General features: G+C 49.5%; 8 protein-coding genes across 8 annotated transcripts; 7 read left to right on the top strand and 1 right to left on the bottom strand.

The window, feature by feature from the left end:
* Nucleotides 1–4,195: 4,195 nt before the first annotated feature.
* Nucleotides 4,196–5,233, top strand: B0H18DRAFT_1045012 (uncharacterized protein). The gene is made up of 4 exons (XM_048030741.1): nucleotides 4,196–4,656; nucleotides 4,698–4,852; nucleotides 4,906–4,962; nucleotides 5,015–5,233. The coding sequence occupies exons 1-3, from the start codon at nucleotides 4,335–4,337 to the stop codon at nucleotides 4,951–4,953; spliced, it is 525 nt and encodes a 174-aa protein (XP_047886617.1). The 5' UTR covers nucleotides 4,196–4,334; the 3' UTR covers nucleotides 4,954–4,962; nucleotides 5,015–5,233.
* Nucleotides 5,234–5,370: 137 nt separating this feature from the next.
* Nucleotides 5,371–7,100, top strand: B0H18DRAFT_1045008 (uncharacterized protein). The gene is made up of 6 exons (XM_048030740.1): nucleotides 5,371–5,398; nucleotides 5,450–5,631; nucleotides 5,681–5,851; nucleotides 5,905–6,197; nucleotides 6,259–6,358; nucleotides 6,410–7,100. Exons 2-6 carry the CDS (start codon nucleotides 5,452–5,454, stop codon nucleotides 7,025–7,027), a joined length of 1,362 nt encoding a protein of 453 aa, XP_047886616.1. The 5' UTR covers nucleotides 5,371–5,398; nucleotides 5,450–5,451; the 3' UTR covers nucleotides 7,028–7,100.
* A 135-nt stretch (nucleotides 7,101–7,235) lies between these two features.
* Nucleotides 7,236–8,066, bottom strand: B0H18DRAFT_851979 (uncharacterized protein; the record flags this gene model as incomplete). Its single annotated transcript, XM_048039612.1, has 3 exons — nucleotides 7,236–7,527; nucleotides 7,583–7,939; nucleotides 7,996–8,066. Coding segments are annotated over 3 exons (720 nt in total), but the record flags the coding sequence as incomplete, so codon positions are not given.
* An 827-nt stretch (nucleotides 8,067–8,893) lies between these two features.
* B0H18DRAFT_1215930 (uncharacterized protein) lies at nucleotides 8,894–12,033 on the top strand. The gene is made up of 22 exons (XM_048036656.1): nucleotides 8,894–8,970; nucleotides 9,026–9,082; nucleotides 9,133–9,195; nucleotides 9,242–9,304; nucleotides 9,359–9,517; nucleotides 9,571–9,666; nucleotides 9,722–9,742; nucleotides 9,794–9,847; nucleotides 9,897–9,944; nucleotides 10,000–10,023; nucleotides 10,069–10,104; nucleotides 10,155–10,193; nucleotides 10,248–10,337; nucleotides 10,391–10,414; nucleotides 10,467–10,529; nucleotides 10,581–10,613; nucleotides 10,665–10,709; nucleotides 10,763–10,837; nucleotides 10,887–10,973; nucleotides 11,032–11,411; nucleotides 11,463–11,648; nucleotides 11,703–12,033. The coding sequence occupies exons 1-22, from the start codon at nucleotides 8,963–8,965 to the stop codon at nucleotides 11,921–11,923; spliced, it is 1,872 nt and encodes a 623-aa protein (XP_047886614.1). The 5' UTR covers nucleotides 8,894–8,962; the 3' UTR covers nucleotides 11,924–12,033.
* A 1,120-nt stretch (nucleotides 12,034–13,153) lies between these two features.
* On the top strand, nucleotides 13,154–13,396 carry B0H18DRAFT_886896 (uncharacterized protein; the record flags this gene model as incomplete). The annotated part of the gene is made up of 1 exon (XM_048041149.1): nucleotides 13,154–13,396. A coding segment is annotated over one exon (243 nt), but the record flags the coding sequence as incomplete, so codon positions are not given.
* A 1,566-nt stretch (nucleotides 13,397–14,962) lies between these two features.
* Nucleotides 14,963–15,646, top strand: B0H18DRAFT_886874 (uncharacterized protein; the record flags this gene model as incomplete). Its single annotated transcript, XM_048041148.1, has 2 exons — nucleotides 14,963–15,344; nucleotides 15,381–15,646. Coding segments are annotated over 2 exons (648 nt in total), but the record flags the coding sequence as incomplete, so codon positions are not given.
* A 4,020-nt stretch (nucleotides 15,647–19,666) lies between these two features.
* Nucleotides 19,667–19,960, top strand: B0H18DRAFT_886914 (uncharacterized protein; the record flags this gene model as incomplete). The annotated part of the gene is made up of 1 exon (XM_048041150.1): nucleotides 19,667–19,960. The coding sequence occupies one exon, from the start codon at nucleotides 19,667–19,669 to the stop codon at nucleotides 19,958–19,960; it is 294 nt and encodes a 97-aa protein (XP_047886611.1).
* A 1,382-nt stretch (nucleotides 19,961–21,342) lies between these two features.
* Nucleotides 21,343–22,116, top strand: B0H18DRAFT_848575 (uncharacterized protein; the record flags this gene model as incomplete). The annotated part of the gene is made up of 2 exons (XM_048039578.1): nucleotides 21,343–21,754; nucleotides 21,830–22,116. Coding segments are annotated over 2 exons (699 nt in total), but the record flags the coding sequence as incomplete, so codon positions are not given.
* Between the last annotated feature and the right edge of the window lie 1,151 nt (nucleotides 22,117–23,267).

Below are 23,267 nucleotides of genomic sequence, written 5' to 3'. Positions count from 1 at the left end.
CTTAATGGCCTTTACCTCTGTAGAAATATTTAAATCAGCAGTACTCAATGTCATATAATTTAGAACAGATTCCTCACTGCACACTATGCAATCCAATACACTGTAGTAGACTCAGCATTAATCACTGAGGATAATTATGCTGAGATCATATACCTCTCTACATATGTATAAGCATCAATAACTCATGTCAATTTGACAGAATTACTCACTGTGTACTATGTGCTTGACTGAGCATTCCATCAGATCAGTATATACATGCAGTACTCATTCATAGACTCACATTGTATGGCTTGAGCTGTAGAATGACTATACATATCAATGAGTCACCAATCATATCAAAAGAAACAATGAGCTCACCTTGTTTGAGTACTAAGGACAGTAACAGCCTACAATGGCTGTCAATTGGGATTGTTGTTACTGAGAATGATATTCAGTAATACTGTTATGAGAACAGCATTGCCAAGCTGATTGCAATGATCACAAGATTACTCACTATGCACAGAGTACAGTACCTCTGCTACTATATGGCCACAGTTCTTGTCCTTGGATGCTGCAGGATCTCAAGTTAGTATGATAGTTATTCAGCAGCAACAGGTACTATACTCACCTTGAGGTATACAGAGGCTGTAGATACCATGAACACATTAGAACTAATCTAGAACACTTCCAGAGACTCCAGATCACTTACATTAGCAGTCTTGCTTGGGCTACACACTAGAATGCAAACTCGGAAGGGGGGAGAGAGTGAGGGGAAGAAGAGAGAGAGGGGATTCGAGCAGACCCGAGTACCCATCTTTCGCAGGCTGTGCGAGCGCTGTCTACGGGCTGTGCGAGCATGTGACCGATGACGTGCGGTCGCAGCACTCGCAGCGGTACAGTACCGCTGCGAGTGCTGCGACCGCACGTCATCGATTGATCGTGCGCGCTTGCACCTTCTCTCTCCGACCACCATCTCCTGCCGCGCCACCCCTTATCGTCTCACCTCGTGGACCGGTTGTCTAGCCCCGTGGACCGCACGCCACCCGTCAACGAAGTCAGGGAACTGACGACGACTAACTCACCTCATTAGCAGATCGACAACGCACTCCGTACGTCTCGTACGTCGAGAGCAGAGATGGACCACGAAGGGGTGAGCGGAGCGCAGCGCAAGGGGTGAGGGAAGACTCCGAATAAGGTGTGTCTGCCAATCCCGACGCTGCACTCCGGTGTACGTGTCCCCACCGCCCGACAGCGTTCCCCGACCTGCTCGCCCCGGACCCCCGCCTCCCGCCTCTCTACTGCGCCGCTACCACTCGGTAGCTGCGGCGTTCGACTCGCCCAGCCTGGGCGAGTCGAGTGCCACCGTTTCCGGGTGCTTGGCGACCGTCTACGTGTCCCCACAGCCCGCCGGCGCCTGTCGACCTGCCCGCCGTGGACCCCACCTCCCGCCTCCCTCCCGCGCCGCTACCACCCGGTAGCGGTAGCGTTCGACTCGCCCAGCCTGGGCGAGTCGGGCGTCACCGTCTCCAGGTGCACGACGGCGGTGCACGCCTCGCCACAGCCCGCCGGCGCCAGCCGACCTGCCCGCCGTGGACCCGACCTGCCCGCCTCCCTCCCGCGCCGCTACCACCCGGTAGCGGTCGCGTTCGACTCGCCCAGGCTGGGCGAGTCGTGCGTGACCGTTTTCGGGTGCTGGGCAACCGGCTACGTGTCCCCACCGCCCGACTGCACCTCCCGACCTGGTGCCCACGGACCCCCGCCTCCCGCCTCCCTCGTGTGCCGCTACCACCCGGTGGCGGTCTCGTACGACTCGCCCAGGCTGGGCGAGTCGTGCGTCACCGTCTCCAGGTGCATGACGGCCGTGCACGCCTCGCCACAGCCCGCCCGTACCCGTCGACCTGCCCGCCGTGGACTCCACCTCCCCGCCTCCCTCCCGCGCCGCTACCACCCGGTAGCGGTGGCGTTCGACTCGCCCAGCCTGGGCGAGTCGGGCGTCACCGTTTTCGGGTGCTGGGCGGCGGTGTACGCGTCACCACCACCAGCCGGCGCCTCCCGCCCTGCTCGCCCTGGACCCCCGCCTCCAGCCTCCCTCCCGCGCCGCTACCACCCGGTAGCGGTGGCGTTCGACTCGCCCAGCCTGGGCGAGTCGGGCGTCACCGTTTTCGGGTGCTGGGCGGCGGTGTACGCGTCACCACCACCAGCCGGCGCCTCCCGCCCTGCTCGCCCTGGACCCCCGCCTCCAGCCTCCCTCCCGCGCCGCTACCACCCGGTAGCGGTGGCGTTCGACTCGCCCAGCCTGGGCGAGTCGGGCGTCACCGTTTTCGGGTGCTGGGCGGCGGTGTACGCGTCACCACCACCAGCCGGCGCCTCCCGCCCTGCTCGCCCTGGACCCCCGCCTCCAGCCTCCCTCCCGCGCCGCTACCACCCGGTAGCGGTGGCGTTCGACTCGCCCAGCCTGGGCGAGTCGGGCGTCACCGTTTTCGGGTGCTGGGCGGCGGTGTACGCGTCACCACCACCAGCCGGCGCCTCCCGCCCTGCTCGCCCTGGACCCCGCCTCCAGCCTCCCTCCCGCGCCGCTACCACCCGGTAGCGGTGGCGTTCGACTCGCCCAGCCTGGGCGAGTCGGGCGTCACCGTTTTCGGGTGCTGGGCGGCGGTGTACGCGTCACCATTGCCCGCCGGCGCCTCCCGCCCTGCTCGCCCTGGACCCCCGCCTCCAGCCTCCCTCCCGCGCCGCTACCACCCGGTAGCGGTGGCGTTCGACTCGCCCAGCCTGGGCGAGTCGGGCGTCACCGTTTTCGGGTGCTGGGCGGCGGTGTACGCGTCGCCACCACCAGCCGGCGCCTCCCGCCCTGCTCGCCCTGGACCCCCGCCTCCAGCCTCCCTCCCGCGCCGCTACCACCCGGTAGCGGTGGCGTTCGACTCGCCCAGCCTGGGCGAGTCGGGCGTCACCGTTTTCGGGTGCTGGGCGGCGGTGTACGCGTCACCATTGCCCGCCGGCGCCTCCCGCCCTGCTCGCCCTGGACCCCGCCTCCAGCCTCCCTCCCGCGCCGCTACCACCCGGTAGCGGTGGCGTTCGACTCGCCCAGCCTGGGCGAGTCGGGCGTCACCGTTTTCGGGTGCTGGGCGGCGGTGTACGCGTCACCATTGCCCGCCGGCGCCTCCCGCCCTGCTCGCCCTGGACCCCCGCCTCCAGCCTCCCTCCCGCGCCGCTACCACCCGGTAGCGGTGGCGTTCGAGTCGCCCAGCCTGAGCGAGTCGGGCGTCACCGTTTTCGGGTGCTGGGCGGCGGTGTACGCGTCACCATTGCCCGCCGGCGCCTCCCGCCCTGCTCGCCCTGGACCCCCGCCTCCCGCCTCCCTCCCGCGCCGCTACCACCCGGTAGTGGTGGCGTTCGACTCGCCCAGCGTGGGCGAGTCGTTCACAACCGTTTCCGGGTGCTGGGCGGCGGTGTACGCGTCAGCACCGCCCGCCGGTGCTTCCCGACCTGGTCGCCACCAACCCCTGCCTCCAGTGTCCCTCCTGCACCGCTACCACCCGGTAGCGGTCCCGTACGACTAGATCAGGCTGGGCGAGTCATGCGTGACCGTTTTCGGGTGCTCAGCGACCGTCTATGCGGCCCCACTGCTGCAGGCGCCTCCCGACCTGCTGTCCTGGACTCCCGGCTCCCTCCCACACCGCTACCACCCGGTAGCGGTGGCGTTCGACTCGCCCTGCCTGGGCGAGTCAAGCGTTACTGTTTTGGGGTGCTGGACAATTCTGTTTGTGTTGCCACAGTGCGCATGGGCTTCGTGGCAGTGCCGCTCCGGTTACCCACCATCACCGGCCCACCGTCCTGGTACAGGTAGGCCTTGGCGAGTATCCGGTTATGTTGTGAGGCTCATAGCCGGTCTTGTGATTTTCTGGGAGCATTGGCTGGGCATGCCAAGTCACTGGTCCTGTGATACTGTGGGTACGTATATTTCATTGCATCTCATCGAATGACTGAATCTCTGAATGGGCCCACCTGTATTCACATAATAATGAGATGAGTGAGTTCTATATATTGAAAATTCCAATATTGTGTTATCTCATGTTGCACGTCTAATCAATCAGATCTGATGTCAGCGTGTGTGTTTGCTGCGCCTGATCAGCAACTGATATATGCTCTGATGCCAAGACCAATGTCACCGCTCACATATACGGAGCTCACAGGTTGATGTCCCTCTTGTTTCCTCACCGCCATGTCACTGATGCTCCCTTCCGTACCCGCTGTATCCAGCATGATATGTTGTCCGTAGGCTCAGCGAGACTTCCTGCATGTTGCCATGGGCATGCAGGTTGCCTGGCTTTGTCTTGCGGCAATTGTGAGTTGTCATGCATCCGTTCATCTTGCTGAATTACTTTGCTCTAGTATACGGTCTCTGTATGATCATGTCTGAGATATTGGGTTCTGGGGGCTTATGCGGTTCTGGGGGCACTTTTTGTTGGCGAGAGTACATCACATTGGGTGTATTGGGGGTTGCAGTACTGACATATTGGTTGGTGTTGCGCCTCTGCTTGTCTGTGGGTTCTGGGGGCATTTGTTACTGGCGAGAGTACGTTGTATTGGACGTCTTGGTGGTTGCGGTACCAACACATTGGTTGGTGCTGCACCTCCGCTTGCCAATGGGTTCTGGGGGCAATTGTTACTGGCAGAGTACGTTGTGTTGGATATATGGATGGTTGTCGTGTCAATAGTTGGTTGGTGTTGTGCCTTCCTTTGTTGTCGGCCCACGGGTTACATTGTCTGGTACGTGATGATGCTTGTTCCGATCACTGCACTGATGTATTTTCAGGCTTTGTACTACTGTTGGTGTGTGTGGTTGTACCGTCACCGCTTACTGATGATTCTGGTATGTTTCTTCCATGGAGTATGTCATGGTCATCACTGATTGCCTTCGTGTAGCGATATCTGCTTGTGCTCATGCATTGCATTGAGCAGGATGTGTGTTGACGACCATTGGTACTTATTTCCCATTATCTCATGGCTGTGAAAATATAACACTGTGTAACAGGCACGGCTCTGCTGGTTTCCTTTCACCCCCATTCCTTATCATTCAGGGCTGCACAAAGACGTGGCCAGTCTTTGTGTAGCCTTGGATGACTTCGCCTTTTCTCATTCTTTACTTTATTTGACTTGAACACAAGTGCTGTGATGTAATGAATTATGTAATGACCTGTTTGCGATCCCCTTTAGTCACATGACTGTGTGAATAATGCTTATCAACTATCAGCACTGCACCACATGGCGATGAAGATCAAGCTGTGTAGTGGTTCACTTGGCATCACAATCAGATATATGAATGTGAAACCGCCAAGCTGATGGAATGACATATATTGAGCCTGACTTTGCAGACAGATCAGATGCGCTTGCCCTCGCCATTGTCAACCCCATATCAGTGAGTGGGTTGATTTGATATTGATTTTGCTGTTCTCACGCCTTGCCCAAGCAATGGCACGTACAAAGGCTACTGCAAAGAAGGCTGTTGGCTTATTGACAAGTGCAAGACACAACGACCTTGATGATGGCCATGCTGTACCTGCAGAGATCAGCGATGTCAATATGGATGACGCTCCGCCAGCTCCTCAGAGCATTGAAGCAGACGATGGTGGAGAGGCGTGGCACGAAATCGTAATGTTTCTTATATGCTATTTAATTTTGTGGTTAACATCTATCACAGTACTGTTACATGTGCCACAATGGTGGTGACATGCTCATCTGTGACTGGTGTTTGCGTGCCATGTGCTCTGAATGCTTGAACAAGATCGACATCACCAAAGTGCCACAGAAGTGGGATTTCAAATGCCCTACGTGTTACTACAAGGACTGGAAGGATAAAGACAAATACTATGTACGTTTTACTAGTACTATGATCAGTGAATATCATTTATAACATTTGCACAGGCCTTCCAGCTCAATGGTGAACGTGTCATGGACGAGCCGACCATCATCTCTGGTGGTCTGGTTGGCCCGCAGCATGCGCATGTTAACACAAGGCATCTAGCTATTGTTGTGTTCCGCCTCAAGTCTCTGGAGCGAAAGGGCAGTATTCCGGAGCTCCTCAAGGCGCACCTTGAGAGCTGGTTCTGGCAAACCAACACGCTCCACTACTATGACATACCATTTGATCTGCAAGACCTCCAAGATGCTGACCGCCATGCACAACGTGTTCGGGCTGTTATTGACAAGCTTATTGAGTATGTCAAACTACTTAGTCTAGGTAAACAACACAGTACTGATGCATCCATTCACACCTAGTGTGGAATGTCGACGTGTTGTGACATTTGTCTACACGCATAGCAACATCCTCCGTGGTGACCTCTATCATGCATGGGATGCTACATCCTCAATTGACAAGGTATGTCAATAACCTCATTAGCCAGTGACTGCTATATTGACAAGTGCATAGTTCTTCTTCCGGGTGCTCACACCTCCGTATCTTGAGTACACCAAGCAGTACGGTGAAACCTCACATTGGATGTTCATCCTAGCCTGTGGCGCCATCATCACCAGTCCCAAGGCCCTCGACACACTGGACAACGAGCTCCTGAAACACCGAGTCCCCTTCTGCATTGGCTTCACAGCCAGTTCACTGAATGCACACCTTGCTGCCGACTTCATCATCGCTTTTGGTTCCCGTGTTCTCATTGAACGCGCTCGCCTCACTTCCAAAACCCTCCGCAAATTACTCCAACTGTCCTGGTCTCTTCGGCGGCATGGATCAATTGTGCTGTTCCGCCTCTGCGATAACGAGGCTGGTATGCGGTGGATTGCACGTGAGGAGTACGTGTGGCATCACCGTAAGCTTGCACCTGCTGGTCACCCAACTCCCTTGCAATGCCCGGAGTGCAAGCATCTTCACACTCTCAAGACATTCTACACTGATGCCCATGCTGGGTATGTGTGTATGATGAAGGATTGTTCTTTCGAGGCGGAATGGGAAGTTGACTATGATGCTGAGGCAGAACTGGATGCATATGATGGTGGTTGGCGCATGCGGCCTTTGTCAGTAGCTCATCTGTTGTAGTTGAATAGTGTGGTGTATTAGGGATTCAACTCCTCTCTGTTTGGTATATTCAACTGTACCCCAATGCTATGTGTAGAGCTTCTTTGTTATGATCTAGGCATTGCATGGAGATTACAAATGACACTATTGAAAGCAAGGATCAATCCATTGTGTGCCCTTCAGGTGTATCAATGCGCATGCGCTTGATATCTGTCCTGGTGTCCTCCACATCACTGTCATCATCATATCCAACAACACGTTTGACCTTCCGTGTTGGAGACCCCTGTTTCAGTGCTTGCTCAACTCGCTCTCGGTTAATGCCTGTCCATAGTTTAGTAGTTTGTTTCAAATACAAAAATAGGCTTACATTTTCTATGCTGCGATCAAGGACACAGATGGAGCGCAACTTACACACCATCTTGTATTTCCCCTTTCCCCTAGGAACAGCCACAAATGAAGTTTGGATTTCCACTAATTGACCAACACTGATAGCTGTTGAATGAGACTTCTTGAATTGAGGCCTTATATACATTACTGTGTCAGTAATCAATGTTGTTACTGTGACTCATGACTTACTTGGCAACATTGTCAGGTTTCACCCTCTCATAGTATTTGACTAGACCATCCATAGTGAAAACTTCATCTGTGATGTGACGGCGGAGGATGTGGAAAGGGTCCATGTCATCAGGGATGTCAATGATGTTGGCAGCAGAGGTGTTCTCTCGTGTGGTGAGATATTGATTGTGGAAGTCAAGAGCAATATGTCCTTGCTCTTTCTTTACATCCCACTGATGAAGGCTTCCTTGGCCAAGCCTTCTCTCAAACAGCTGATGGATAGACATCAGTGCCACAGCAGCTTCACTGAACTGGGCACTGCCAAGTCCAGTGATACGCAAGTACTGCTCTGTATGAACAGCCCTTGTACGGGCAATGCTAACATTTGTTTGTTAGTAGGTACAATTATATGTAGAAAAGTGGTAATGACATACTCTGCCTCGCGGGTTATTGGTGGTAACTTGCTTTTGACCAAGTATCCCTGGATGCTGAGCACCACTTCCTCAGGAGTGCTGTCATCTTCTGCATAGTAGACCAGCAGTTTCTCCTTTCCTTCACCATGGTCTAGGATGTTCATTGCTCTCTGGACATCATCTGCCTGTTTTATGCAAATGTGAGATGCAATCACAGATTGCTGGGACAAATCTCACATTAGACATAGCAGTGAGTTGCACTGCTGCTTTTTTGCTATGGGCTGCTAATGCCAATTCTCCATCAAGAACCAGCCCTACATATGCCAAATGACATTAGTCACTGGTATGGGTATTGATGAGTCAGTCACATACTGTACTTCTCTGGAGCATTGTACAACTTTGCCAGTGCCATTTCAACTTATGTCTAACAGGGAGGGAGGACTGAGGCTGGTGCAAGTAGCAGACACTGCTTTTCTGTTACAACAGATCAACAAACATGCTTGGCGATCAGGGTGTTCATGTGTTCCAATATCTACTTCCACATGGTGCAATCATATTTTGATGCAACCATCAATGATTGCTATATGAGTAATGACAAGTGTCTCCCCTGGTATATTGCTGTATCTTATTATTACTGGTGAATGTCATATATTGTCTCTTGGTTCTCTCATAGATGACATGCAATAGTGCAATTTACTGCACTGAAAAACAGTTGAGACAAGCATGCAACAATATCTGATAAGGATCAGTCCTAACCAAGCTTCTGATAGAACACACCTATTGATGATGCCAAGCATATGCTGACTGATGTGTTACAGAGTCACATGACTGTATGACTGATGGTGTAATCAGTCACATGTTGTGAAGTGCCCACAGTATAAATAGGGTGATTTCTCCATCAGATTCCTCCCTGACACTTCTACCCTGCTGCCAGAAACACTGCTCATTGGACCTACACTGTTGCTGTAATTATTGTGCAGTCTCTGTCATGTCTCTGTAAGTTCATTGAGTGTTTTATTTGTCCATTTTCACTGAAACTTTCATACTGCAGGTCTACACGTTCTCAGAAGAAAGCTGCAGTTGCTGTTGCCAAGTCTCAGACAATAGTGTCAGTTTTGACTTTTCCCAATGATAGTTTTACTCATAGTTATAATTCAGGAAAAAGGTTCCCAAGAAGCCCTCTCTGAGAATGGAAGGTGGAACAGACTCTGATGATGTTGTGTATGTTTATCATATCACACTACTACATATACTGATATAGTATCAGGATAACCCCTCCCAGCCAGAAGCACTCATCATTGCCAGCTGGTAGAACAGCTGCAAAAATAAGGCTAGTACCTATTTGACACACAATTATCAACATAACTCATGTCAAGTCTTCTAGGGCTGGTGTAGTGAAGGGTGGCAAGTCAGCAAAGAATGTACCTTTGAGTGATGATGAGGATGAGGAGGGTGCAACCCATATCACTGTCAGTGATACAGAAGTTGAGCATGAGGGAGAAATATCTCAAGGGGTGAGTGATGAGGAGTATGAGGTTGTGAGGTATGTGTTCTGCAATCATGGGTTCACTGCACTTCATCTGTTGTGCTCTGCAGATACAAGAAGCCTGTTGCAAAGAAGCAGGCTACTGCTACACAGGATCTTGAGTCAGCGGGTGAGAGTAGTGATTCCTCAAACCCTCTTGCCACACGGTATGCATGCACTACAAAACCACCACCTTGGATATTGTCTCAATTGCTTGTCCAGTCTCAAGAAAATGCAATCTAGGTACCTCTTCCCCTGCATCTTATTCATAATGCATACTGAATGGCACAACAGTCCTGACTGGGACACAGAGCTTGCTGGCTCTACACCTCAGAGCCCTGTGAAGAGGTGTGTGTTATTGATTGCATCTGTACTTTTTTCTCTCATTGGATAGCAGACGCAACATATCTAGTCCTCCTGAGAGCCCCATGACACCATCTCCTAAGTGTGTACCTTACTTGCTGTAGCATGTGCCCATGCTGATATAACTACTATTGCAGCAAATCTCAGATCAAAGCCAAACGGTAAGTTGACATCTGTCACTGAAGCTGTATGCTCAACAATCCTAGCAATGAGCACCCAAGCCCTGAGGATGACAGTGCAAGGTACATTCATTATTTAGAGTTCATGATTTGGTGTTCATATAATTGTACAGTGCATCTCCCACCAAGAAGTCCAGGCAGGCAGTGTTCAAGTCAGCAATTCCATGGAATAATACAAGTTTGAATGTGTTCTGAGACTTATGTAGCCAATCTCAACCCAGAAACAAGGGCAAAGGCAAACAGTTGCCCATGTCTGATGATGGAGAGAACCCATTCATTGAGAAGCAAGGGAAAGGGTGGGTACACTTCAGATATTTATATATGCTACATATGCTAATTTTCCTGACAGCAATGTCCAAATTGGAGGGAAGAAGTTTGTAAGCTTTCATAGTATTAATGTTCATATTCATATCTTGTGCTTCTAGACTCAAGCCTGTTCTGGAGAACTCCACTCCCAGAAAGGCCTCATCTTCAAGGAAGACTGTGAAGTGAGTTCATACAACTCTTCAGGATGTCCACAAACAACTCAGTATGGCTAGGAATGCTGAACAATCTAGCATTGAGGATGCTATGTGAGAGCCTTCCAATCTTCATGCAGTTGAATGATCTGACATTGAGTATAGCTATGCTGAGCCTCCATATGAGTTGACACCTCCCCAGGGAAACAAGTATGTAAGATTTGACATGTGTATTGCAGTACTGATAACTGCATGTTTCCCAGGCATTGTCTCCAGCTTGACAAGGCTGAGATAGACCCTTGGTTGAAAGACAGCTACAAGAACATGTGGCCCTTGAAGTAAGTCTCACCATACCATCAAAGACACCATATCATTCAATAGTATCAGGAAATATGATGTACCACCACACGCTTGTGTCAAGCCCAGTGATCTTGTTGGAAGTTTTGTTGAGGCTGGTGTTCAACTGCAGCTAGTGTGAGTAACAAGACTAATTCAAATTATGCAATGTCTCATACTAACACTGAACTTCTAGAAACCTGAAGGCAACATTTACCACCTCATTCAGGTGCATGTGGCTGGTGAACCCTGCACGTGCCTCTCCCAAGAATTTTGGCTCCATCAGTCCAGGTTATTCAAGGCCTGTGGTCACTTTCAATGAACATCCCATCATCAATGTCACCTTTGGGACTGTTGAATACAGCCATCTTGTGACTCCCATGGACTTCAACACCAAAGATGGTCGTCGCAGGTTAAAATCTATCACCATCACTCCCCTGGACCCAGATTTTGATCTAGCCTGGTCCTTCTGGTGTGAGGTTCTGGGAGCCTCCTCACTAGCACTCTCATCCCACAATGCTAATGGCTCCTTCACTTCATTCTCAACCATATCTGACAAGGTGACTGGAGCTGGAGGTATGTCACACTTTGATTATATGTGCTGCATGATGCTGAGCCACATGGCAGATGCTTTGATATCTCATGGCAAGGTCAGCCTTATGAAGAAGTTCCTCAAGAGCCCCTCAAAGCCCACTGCCTCCCCATCTCGTCCCTCTCACTCTCAGGGTGTTCAGAATGCTCTTGCTGGTACCCGCCCTACTGCTCTCAATGAAATACTTGGAGATCGTGTAGCACTCAACCCCAAGCAAGAGAGTGAGTGGCATATAGTAATATGAATTTCATTCCACTGATGGCATCCATGTACAGTACCCATCTGGGATGCAAGGGAATATTTCCAGCCTGGTGCAGCCAATGGCTCCTTTGATATTGAGGCTCTTGAAGATTGTCCACGTGCATTTGAGGAGCCAGGCAAAGACTCTATTGTTGCAGTGTTGCATACAACATCTACTTACCCAGGGAGTTCTGGTGCTCCCACCAATCTCTCCTTGAATGTTGTTGGTGCTGTCATCTTGGTGGGAAATGACTAATGTGTTGATGTGCTTTGTATGTATGCAATCCTGACCTTGCTGGCCATATGCTCCATGAATCTGTATGACTACCCTCTATGCTGTACCTCATGCTCTACAATGATTATGCCAAGTTATGATTCACATGATTCATCATCACTCCAGTCAAAGTCAATTGCAAATGTGGCATGCACAGTGTATTGGTGTTGCAATTTATGGAAATGACAAAACAATTGTTATAGGGAAAGACTTTCTGAAAGGAGCAATCAATGCAGTCATGTGATGTGAAAATTTGACATCACATGTGCAAATTGAACCGTGAGAATATCTGTCCTCTTGCTTCTGACTCTCATGTCTCCTGCAACCATGAAGAACATTATCTGCATTGTAGCCTTCATGGCACACATTGTGGTGTATTTTTCACTCATAACAGCCAACAAGATACACTCAGATCTTGGCCAGCTGGTACCCACCACATGCACAGGGCTTAGCAACCCATTCCATAACAACAATCCCATTATAACAATCATCCCAACCCAATGTGTGTTAGCAGACACATCACCACAAACTTCTGCACCCTTCATGGGTATGGTTCTGGAACGCACCATCACAAAAACGCATCCACACACATCAGTGAATCACATCCAAATCACAATACAACAACCACATCACATTTTCCTATATGTATACATGTCAATGTCCATCAAGACTACAAAATTGATGGTACAGATTGCCAAACTGCAATTGTGCAGAGGAAGTATGCGAGCTCATGATTATACTGCCATAGTAAAACACACATTCAATGGTTGTAGAGGCCTCACTCATTGGACTGAAATAATCACCTATCTCACACTGGCTTTCAATCACAATACTGTCCCAAGCAGTGACCAATACCATGCACCTCAACTAATAGGTGGAGGATCCAAAAGACACAGTGCAGGAGAGCAATGGACATGGAGACAACTGATGCCATACTGGAACAGCAGCTTCCAGCTACCAATGGACAGTCACATGCCAGATGACCTATTTGTCTTCACATATCATTGCAAGCCTGATGATGTAAAGGCCTTTGCAGCAGAGTCACACAACCTTGTTGCTGCACAAATTCCGTTAAATGAGTTGATAACTCTGTCAAGAAAGCATTTGACTGTCATAGCTAAAGTGCACAAACTCAACTGTACATCAAAGTCGTCTGTTGATGCACTTCGCAATGCTATCAAGGGTCATACATGTAATGTACATTGCAAGTCAATGGTCTCACTGTTACAGAAATGGAAAGGTGCTGTCAAAGGGTCTGTCCGGGTACAAAAATTTCGCAGTACTGTGAAAGTTGAATCACAAACAAACAAGAGCACAATTCAGTTCCCTCCACCACCACCAGATAAGAAACTTGTACAACAAGTCATTTCTCATTTCAGTGATGCAATTCAGCCACAGCAACATCATGAGACTGGCTGTGCAGTGTGTGGTTTGCTCACACCATTGACAAAGATGTATCCACTGACTTCAGTGGCAAAAATGTTGGTTGCACTTGAAACATATGGTATGGGCATTACAAGGAAAGAGAGACATTCAGATGATGATCCTATAGAGGATATTAAAGGCCCAATTCTTCTACCAAAGGCATCCCATGTATGTCACACATGCAAGTACATTTTATCTGAAGGTGCAGTACCTGACCATGCATTGGCAAATGGACTATGGATTGGAGAAATACCTGAGCAACTTCAGAAATTGACATGGGCTGAACGAACAATGATTTCCAGAGTCAATCACAATCGGTGTGTTGTCCGTGTCAAGGGGTCTTTGCAGAGCAAAATGATTGCAAATGCTGTCTGTCATACAATTCCTATACCAAAGGTGTATAATTCATTGCCTCCAAGTCCTGAAGAACTGGATGAAGTATTGGCTTATATCTATATTGGACCCACTAAGCCTGTAGCTAAAGACCACCATCGCACACCATTGTTAGTCAGACGGAACAAAGTTGCTGCTGCTCTTGAATGGCTGAAGTTGAATCATGTTGATTATGCTGACCTGCACATATCATACAATAATCTCAACATGTACTCTGATAACACTCCTCCTGTCATAGTTGATTACCACCCTGGAGATGGTGGCAAGGATGATGAAGCCAAGGCTGTGAATGATGTTGATGACAATGATGGTACAATGGAGGGTCCTTGCCCATTTGTTGTCCATGGCCTTGTGGGTGAGCAATTGACAGAAATGAGCACAAATGCACTGCGGGCATATGCACTGCAGTATTTCAAAAGTAAGAAGCACATGGCATTAGGTATTGGGCAATCAGAGCAACCAGAATCTCTCTTTTCCAACCCACAGTTGTACCCACAGATGTTTCCCTGGCTATTTCCATATGGACTGGGAGGTCCAGGTAACTCACGTGGATTCAAGCATATATCTGAGAGTGAAAGGAAACATCAACTGTTGATGTATCATGATAAGCGTTTTCAGACAGAACAATACTTCCCACTGATATCCTTCAACCATGAACAGATCAAGAACAGTACAACAGGTGGATTTCTGCTAGCTGAACAGCAAAAGTTCCCTGACATAGCCAACCGCATATTATCAATCAATGAGAATGTTCTTGTGGAACTTACAGAGAAATTGAAGGATGGCCACCACTATAAGCCAGAGACCCAGGCTGAGAAGGATTGCTACCAGCTCATACAGGATGTTGACCATGTTGCACACAAGGTACAAGGATCACTGACTAATAGAAAATACATGAGGAATGAAATATGGGCACTAACATCCTATCTTGGTGCTCCTTCATGGTTCATAACATTTGCACCTGCTGATGTAAAGCACCCTCTGTGCCTCTATTTTGCAGGAACGGATGAAGTGTACGAGCCAAACATACCAGATGCTGACAGTCGTACAAGATTGATTGCCGGGAACCCTGTGGCAGGTGCACGCTTTTTCCATGTTGTTGTAGAACTGTTTATCAAGCATGTACTTGGAGTTGGTGCAAACCACCCAGGACTGTATGGTGAAACCTCAGCATACTATGGCACAGTAGAGCAGCAAGGTCGGATGACACTTCATCTCCACTTAATGCTGTGGATCATGAACTCATTGTCCCCACAAGAAATCAGGGACCGCATCATGGACCCCACTTCTGACTTTCAGCAAAGGATGGTAGAATATCTTGAAGGTGTTCATCAAGCAGAGTTCATTGACACAACAATGGCTGATGTGGTAGAGAGCATGACACAGGCCCAGGAATCAAATCATTACCAAGATCCAACACTCACCTTGCCAATTTCGCCACCAACTACTAAACATGAATGCACTGGAGATCATACTTGTGATCCATGCACAAACATGGCCAAATGGTGGGACATGTTTAAGCAGACTGTCAATGATATCATCTACAAATCAAACCGTCACCAATGCTCCACAGGCCCTGGTGGCTGTAAGATGGATAAAAAGTCAGGAAAAATATTGAAAGTTTGCAAAAGGCGATTCCCTAGACCAATAAGGCCATGCACTGTAATGGACCCACACAGTGGAGCCTTGCTGATGAAACAGGGTGAAGCTCGCCTCAATAGCTTCACACCAGCATTGACATTCCTCTTACGCTGCAACAGTGATGTCACTAGCCTCCTTTCTGGAACTGCTATAAAGGCAATCACTGCTTATGTGACAGATTACATTACCAAGACACCATTGAAGACTCATGCTATGTTTTCTGCTGTAAGGACGGTGTTCACCCGGAATACAGAGCTCAGAACTGGTGATGGCACAGACCGCAAGATCCGTGCCCGCAAACTTATCACAAAGGTTGTCAATGCATTGTCAGCAAGTGCTGAGACAGGTGCACCAATGGCTTGCATGTATATGCTCAACCAACCAGACCACTATACCAGCCACAAATTCAAGCCTTTCTATTGGCGGAACTACAAGTATGAGGTCATGAAAGCATGGACAGAGGAGGACATTGTATACAATCCTGATGACAAACCTGTTAAGGTTGTGATTGGGAAGAGTAAGCAGAACTTTGTTGGTATTTCTCAACAGATGGACTATATCAACAGGCCTGAGAAATATGAAGATGTGACTTTGTATGATTGGATACGGTTAGCTGAGAAGCAAACTATGGGACGTGCCATGAAGAAAGCTACAAAGAAATCCAGTGCAACAAATGAGAAGTTGGCTCACATGAGAGATGCAAAGTTGACACAATCAATAAAGCCACACATCAAGGAACTGAGGGATATTAAACCTTTGCCAAGGCATCTAAAAAGTGTAAAACCTATGAAGCATGAATCAGAAAGTGAAGATGAACCACCACTTTACATCATGCACAAAGTACTCAAAGCTATGGAAGAAGAGAAGAACGAAATTGCTGCACAGTTCCTTGAGCCTGAACGATTCTTGCCTACCCATCCTCAATATGAGACACATATGGCAGTCATGTTACCAGAGCATTCTGCACGGGTCCCAAACTTTGTGGGTGGTGCTCTTCCTCGGAGGGACAAGGGGAATAGAGAAGACTATTGCCTTGTTATGCTCATGCTGTTCAAGCCATGGAGAACAGGATCAGACCTTAAGATGACAGGGCAGACATGGGATGAGGCCCTGACAGAATATACATTCACAGCACGTCAGAATGAAATCATGAACTTCTTTCATATCAAATATGAGTGCAATGACTCTAGAGATGATTTCTCAAAGCAAAGGGAAACAGAAGGAGATAATTTTGCATTTGATGATGAGCAGGATCAGAATGACATTGACACAGATGAATATGCAGATATTGTCCAAACTAGTCTCACTGGCGATGATGGGGCCATTGACTATGATCCAGAATGGGATGTCCTTGGAAAGAGAGCACTGGGGCGCATTGCTCAGATGCAACAAGCTGAGCATATTGCACACACGAGTGGATGGCTTGATGACAATGAAGCAGTTGGCCCTATTGAAACAAACAGATTCCAGCCATTGAGCTCTATGACAGGCTCTGAATGGAGATCAATTCTGACAGATAAACGGGAACAGATCCTACACAAACGAGATGAACAAGCAGCTTCTAAACCAGTTCACAAAGAACATTTTCCTGCCATTGGGAAAAACTCCCCAGACTATGTTGATTCTGTCAAACCAGTGGACTATGACTATATGTCTGTTAATTTTAGGGCTTCTGAACAGAAAAATCAAGAGACAATTGATGAAACAGCCAAGACTTTCCTACTCAATACAGAGCAAGAGCGAGCCTTCCGTATTGTTGCCAATCATGCTACTCAACCTCAAGCTGAAAAATTGAAGATGTACCTTGGTGGTATGGCAGGCACTGGAAAATCCCAAGTCATTAAGGCGCTCATTCATTTCTTCACAGTGCGAAATGAAGGCTACCGCTTTATTTGCATGGCTCCTACAGGCTCTGCTGCATCTCTTATATCAGGATCAACATACCACTCTGTGCTTGGGTTTTCAAAGTATGGAGTGACAAGCAATGGTACTTTGCGCAATGTGCGAGATCGGCTGAAGGATGTTGATTACATGTTCTTGGATGAGGTATCCATGGTTGACTGCAATCACCTTTATGACATATCAGCCCGTTTGTGTCACATATTCAGCAATGATGGTGAACCATTTGGTGGCAAGAATCTGATTTTTGCTGGTGATTTTGCTCAGCTGGAGCCCCCGGGCTCAGGTTATTCATTGTTTTCAGCCAAAGTGAGCAGTGTCAGACATACAACCTCCAGCTGGAGACAACAAGAGGCCTCACTTGGTAAGGCCATCTGGCATCAAGTAACTACTGTTGTTATACTCCGGCAGAACATGCGACAACTATCACAGACATCTGAAGATGCTAAGTTCCGCAAATTGCTGGAGAACCTCCGCTATAAGGCATGCACCATGGCTGACATCAAGTTTCTCAAAGACCGCATTGCTGGCCGGGGCAAGGGAAAGCCAAAGCTTGGTGATCCAACCTTCCGCAATGTATCTATGATTTTGTCATACAACTCCCACAGAGACCGCATCAATGAGCTGGGTGTTGCAAGATTTGCAAAGGACAATGGACAAGCCCTTGAGACCTTCTATTCATTGGATCACTATGGCAGCCCTGATGAGACACCTAAACAGCATAAATCCAAGAAGACTGCTAATGTAAAACGCAAAGTTGACAAGATCCACCCACATTTGCAAGAACAGCTCTGGGCACTCCCTCATAAAAATACAAACAATCATCCTGGGAAATTATCATTGTGCATTGGCCTTCCTGTCATGATCAAAGCCAATGAGGCTACAGAATGCAATGTCACCAATGGTGCAGAGGCTATTGTTGTTGGGTGGGAGTCTAAGCCACTGACTGATGATAAGAGGATGTTGGATGTTGTATTTGTTCAACTGACTGCGACACCAACACCTGTACAGTTGGATGGACTGCCAGAGAATGTAGTACCTATTGCTGCCCAAACAATAAAGATTCCATGCCTGATGTCAAATGACCGTACACTGACAATACACAGAACTCAAGTAGCCTTGATACCCAACTTTGCAATGACAGATTTCAACTCCCAAGGCAGAACAAGGACATACAATGTGGTGGACCTGCAAAACTGCAAAAATCACCAGTCTGTGTATACATGCCTCTCAAGAGGATCCAGCTATCAGAGAACCATCATTGTGCAAGGATTTGACAATTCAAAATTCATGGGGGGTGTTACAGGCTGGCTGAGACAGGAATTCAGAGAGTTGGAAATGTTAGATGAGATCACAAAGCTGAGATATGAAGGATCCTTGGATGCAGATGTACAGGGTGTAACTCGTGTTGCACTTATTCACTCATACAGGACAACAAAGGGTGCAAGATACATGCCAAAGTCAATGCACACTGCTTTGAAGTGGTCTGACAAGCAACCTTTTGATATAGAGAAACCATATAAAGAGGCAGAGTGGGATATTGTCAAGCACTCGAAAAGAGACAAGAATAAAGTGCACAATAATCTTGATGATCTAGCTGATACAGCAGCAAATGCTGACTGTAACAATGTCACCAAGTCTGAGCTGCTTATGGCACAATATATTCCTGCAAAGGGGACCACACAGCTGAATACTCTCAGTACAGATACTGGGCACAAAGGCAAGAGAAAACACAAGGATACATTCATTGATGAGACTACACCTCAAACACAGGCAAAGAAAAAGCGGATGATCAAAGAAGATACACATGAGCCAGTATGCTTCAAGTGGAATCCAAACACATATAGTTGTGCATTTGACACCCTGTTCAGCATATTGCACTACATATATCAAGAACAGAACTCCTTTTGGAATACACACATAGCACGCCAAAACATGCACCTGACCAAGTTCACAGAATTGTTGGACCAAGCTACAAAGAATGAGATTGAACTTGATGCTGTCAGGGACCAAATGCAGCAGATCTTGCATTTACAGGATCCTGACTCATTCCCTATTGAGGCCCCAGCAGGAACAGATTTGTATGCACTGTGTACCACATTCCTAGCAAGCAATGAACCACTCTACTGTGAGGCAAAAAGATGCTCATCCTGCCATGTTTGTCTCCAAGAAAGCTCATCCCAAAGCAAGCTTTGGACTCTAGACTCAACACTGTGGGAGGCACGAATTGGAAGGGGACATGCTACTCAATCACGGACAATGGCCCAATGGGTTAAGGCAGCAATGAAGCACAAGGCAGGAACTAGATGCCGTTTTTGTAATGCAGCCATGGTACATGAGGAGACCATCAAGAAGCCACCCAATTTCATGGCATTCAATCTATACCGAGCAGAAAGTACAAAGATTAGCAAGCATATATCTGTGCACACACAGCAAGGACAAATTGAATACAGACTAGCAGGTATCATTTACTTTGGTGGGTTCCATTTTACATGCAGGATTATTTCAGCTGACAACCATATCTGGTGCAATGATGGCCGGGACATGGGGTCTAGATGTGAATCACAGGGGACATTGAAGGCAATGGAAACACACATGCTCAAGACTATGGGAAATAGAAATGTGTCTGTGGCCATATATGTCAGGATAGATGATCAATGAAGTAATAATAATATGGACTGAAGGGATCGTAATGCCAGAAATGGCCCACTCCCCAGCAAGTACTCTATGCATTGAAACAACACATCCTAGATAGTCAAACAGTGTGGGAAAAGAAAACTGGCTTCAGAAATTGATTAGCTTGTTGTGCAAAGAAGCCTGTGAGTAAATCTTGTTTTGCACATCCTGGCCTAACTAGACATCTTTGGTCACTAGGGAATTGATACTATAGTCTATCAATGAAGTACTACCAGTCAATACAAAATTTCCTTATATGGCAATCTGACAGCCCGGCTGTTTTCACCGAGCTTCGGCCAAATCTTCGGCCCGAGAAAATGCCCAACTCTTCGGCCCGAGGCAGTACTCAAATCTTCGGCCCGAGAAAATGGTCAACTTTTCGGCCCGAGACAATGCTTGCCAGGTCAGTGAAGCAAAAGCTCGGCCGGCAAAATGTCTGGCTGCTTTGGCCGAGTTTTGGCTGTACCCTCGGCCCGAGACATTGTCTTTTCGGCCGGCAAAAAGTCCGGCCAGACCATTTGTAGTGGTAGGGCCTGAGGCTGGCCGGCTCGTTTGCAATGCTATATCTGTTGACCGGCCGGACTGTTTGCAGCGTGGACTGCCTGGCCACTTTGAATTCTGCCTGCTCCGGCCGCAACATTGGGAACGAGGGATGACCGGCCGGCATACCCTCCGGCCGGAGCATTGCAACGTTGGGTGAAAGAGGCCGGGCGGATCGTTGAGAAGTGGGGGGGGCAGCCGGGGTGTAGTCCGGCCGGAGCGTTGCAACGTCCGGTGAAAACAGGCCGGCCGCAACATTGAGGAGGGGGTGCGGGGCTGGCATGCACTCCGGCCGGAGTGTTGCAACGTACCGTGAAAACAGGCCGGGTGGATCGTTGGGGACAGTATTCAGGGATGGCAAGGCCGGCTGCAACGTTGGAGACGAGGCAGAGCCGGCCGGCATGCACTCCGGCCGGACCGCTGGCAACGTGCTGGCAACGACAACGTCTGCAACGTTGACCCGGACCCCTCCGGCCGGCGCCGGCCGCACCGTTTCAGACGGCCAGATCTCACTCCGGGTTTACCGTTCGGAACGTCAAATCTTACTCAGTAGGCTCCTTGACCATCCTCATCTCATGGAGGCGGTCCAATCCGATCCGTCCGAAGCTACCGACAGACTGTTTAACTCAATGGCGGAGGCCTTGGCCGTCGACGGCTCTTGTCACACCTTCACGGCCCGCGAAGTCTTGTCTGGCACTACGACGACTGAGAGCGGAACTGCCGCTCCTCTCGATCCTAGCCCAGACCCAGCCAGCGGGCCCAAGGTAGTGACACTTAGCCGGGTTCGCGACCCTCCGCCCGGGCACTCTACGGTAGGAGTAGCAGCCCTGTCTTTCCAACTACGATTCGGCAGCCGCTCGCACGACCCTGTCCAATGTCGCGCCGATTCCGGAGCTGACATCTCCCTGGTATCTCAAGAGTATCTGGACTCACTACCGCTAGCCACGCGCCCTAGGATCCGACAAGGCCTTAGGATGAACCTGTTCCAGCTAACCGGAGGCTTTCGCATCACTGGCTATGTACAGACGCAAGTCTACGTTGAAACAGAACAAGGACATACTCTCAAGATGCTCGCCGAATGCTACGTGGTTCCGGGAATGTCCTCTTCATTGCTACTGGGAGAGGACTTCCACGTCAATTACGAGTTAGGCATCACGCGAAGTCTTACCGAAGGATCAGCCATACAAGTCGGCGACACTGGGTACTCCATACCGGCCTCCTCTGCCGTCCGCAAAGACCGTCCTCCCATCAAGATCATAGTGAAGGGGGCCGACTCCAGCTTCGTCAGAGCCAAGTCCCATCGGCGACGCCGAGCCGACCGCTATCGTGAACGAACCAAGAAGTTGCGTCCCACTGCCATCGCGACCCAAGACGTGCGAATATCGCCGCACTCTTGTCGTCCGGTGCCGGTCCAAGCATCCTTCCTCGAACGCAAATCCTGGTTCATCGAGAAAACTGTCCTCGGACAGTCTGACGGATCCTTCCTGCTCACTACTCCGTCCATCATCGATGCCGAACATGTCTATGTGTCCGTCACCAACCCGACGGACCGACCCATCATCGTTCGCAAGGGAGAATCCCTCGGTCTTCTTCATGATCCTGCCTTATACTTCATGGATGGCTCGCCGGACTTGGAAGCCCATGCACTTGCCGTGCAAACCCTCATCCGTAGCGCGATGGAGCCGCGCGCGGATGCAGTGAACGATACGGCGACCGCACCCAGAGAAGACGAATGGGGACCTAAGACAGCTGAAGTACCGGATCCCGAGACGTACCCATCCGACAAAATCACCGAGATCTTGGACATAGGACCGGAGTGGCCTGCCGACGAAAGGGAACGACTTCTGCGCATGCTGAAAGCCAATCAGGCAGCTTTTGCCTTCGACGGACGTCTAGGGCACAACCCCTCCGAAGTTGAGATCAAACTTCAACCAGACGCGAAACCCGTGTCGCTACCCATGTACGGTGCTTCCCCGGCCAAGCGTTTAGTCATAGACAAACAGCACGACTCCTGGATGTCCCTAGACGTTATCGAACCTTCCAACAGTCCCTGGGGGGCCCCGGTCCTGATAGCATACCGTAACGGCAAGCCTCGTCTGTGCGTCGACTACCGACGCTTGAACGCCATCACGATCCCAGACGAATTCCCTATTCCTCGCCAAAACGAGATCCTACAGGCCCTCACGGGAGCTCAAGTGCTCACGTCTCTAGACGCACTAGCTGGATTCACGCAGCTTACCATAGCGGACGGTGACCGAGAGAAGACTGCCTTCCGAATGCATCGCGGGCTATTCCAATTCAAGCGTCTCCCCTTTGGACTCAGGAACGGACCTTCGGCCTTCCAACGAGTTATGCAAGGCGTCCTAGCCCTGTACTTATGGCTGTTCGCCCTTGTCTACATCGACGACATAGTGGTCTACTCGCGGTCCTGGAACGAGTACATTACGCACCTCGACAAGGTTCTAAAAGCTATCATCTCTTCAGGCATCACTCTGTCTCCTCCTAAATGCCACTTCGGATACACATCGATCCTGTTACTCGGTCAGAAGGTCTCTCGCCTCGGGTTTTCCACTCACCAGGAGAAGGTGCGCGCCGTGATGGAACTAGCCCGTCCGAAGCGCGTACCGGAACTTCAAACCTTCCTCGGCATGACGGTGTATTTCGCAGCATACATCCCGTACTTCTCATTCCTCGTCTCCCCACTGTTTGAACTGCTGAAGAAAGACCATAAGTGGGAATGGACTGCCGACTG

Source organism: Fomitopsis serialis (genome assembly GCF_022376445.1).
Source record: "Fomitopsis serialis strain Sig1Antser10 chromosome Unknown B0H18scaffold_156, whole genome shotgun sequence".
Taxonomy (NCBI): Eukaryota; Fungi; Basidiomycota; class Agaricomycetes; order Polyporales; family Fomitopsidaceae; genus Fomitopsis; species Fomitopsis serialis.
The sequence above is the reverse complement of the archived record's forward strand: the minus strand, read 5'-3'. Positions and strand labels throughout refer to the sequence as shown.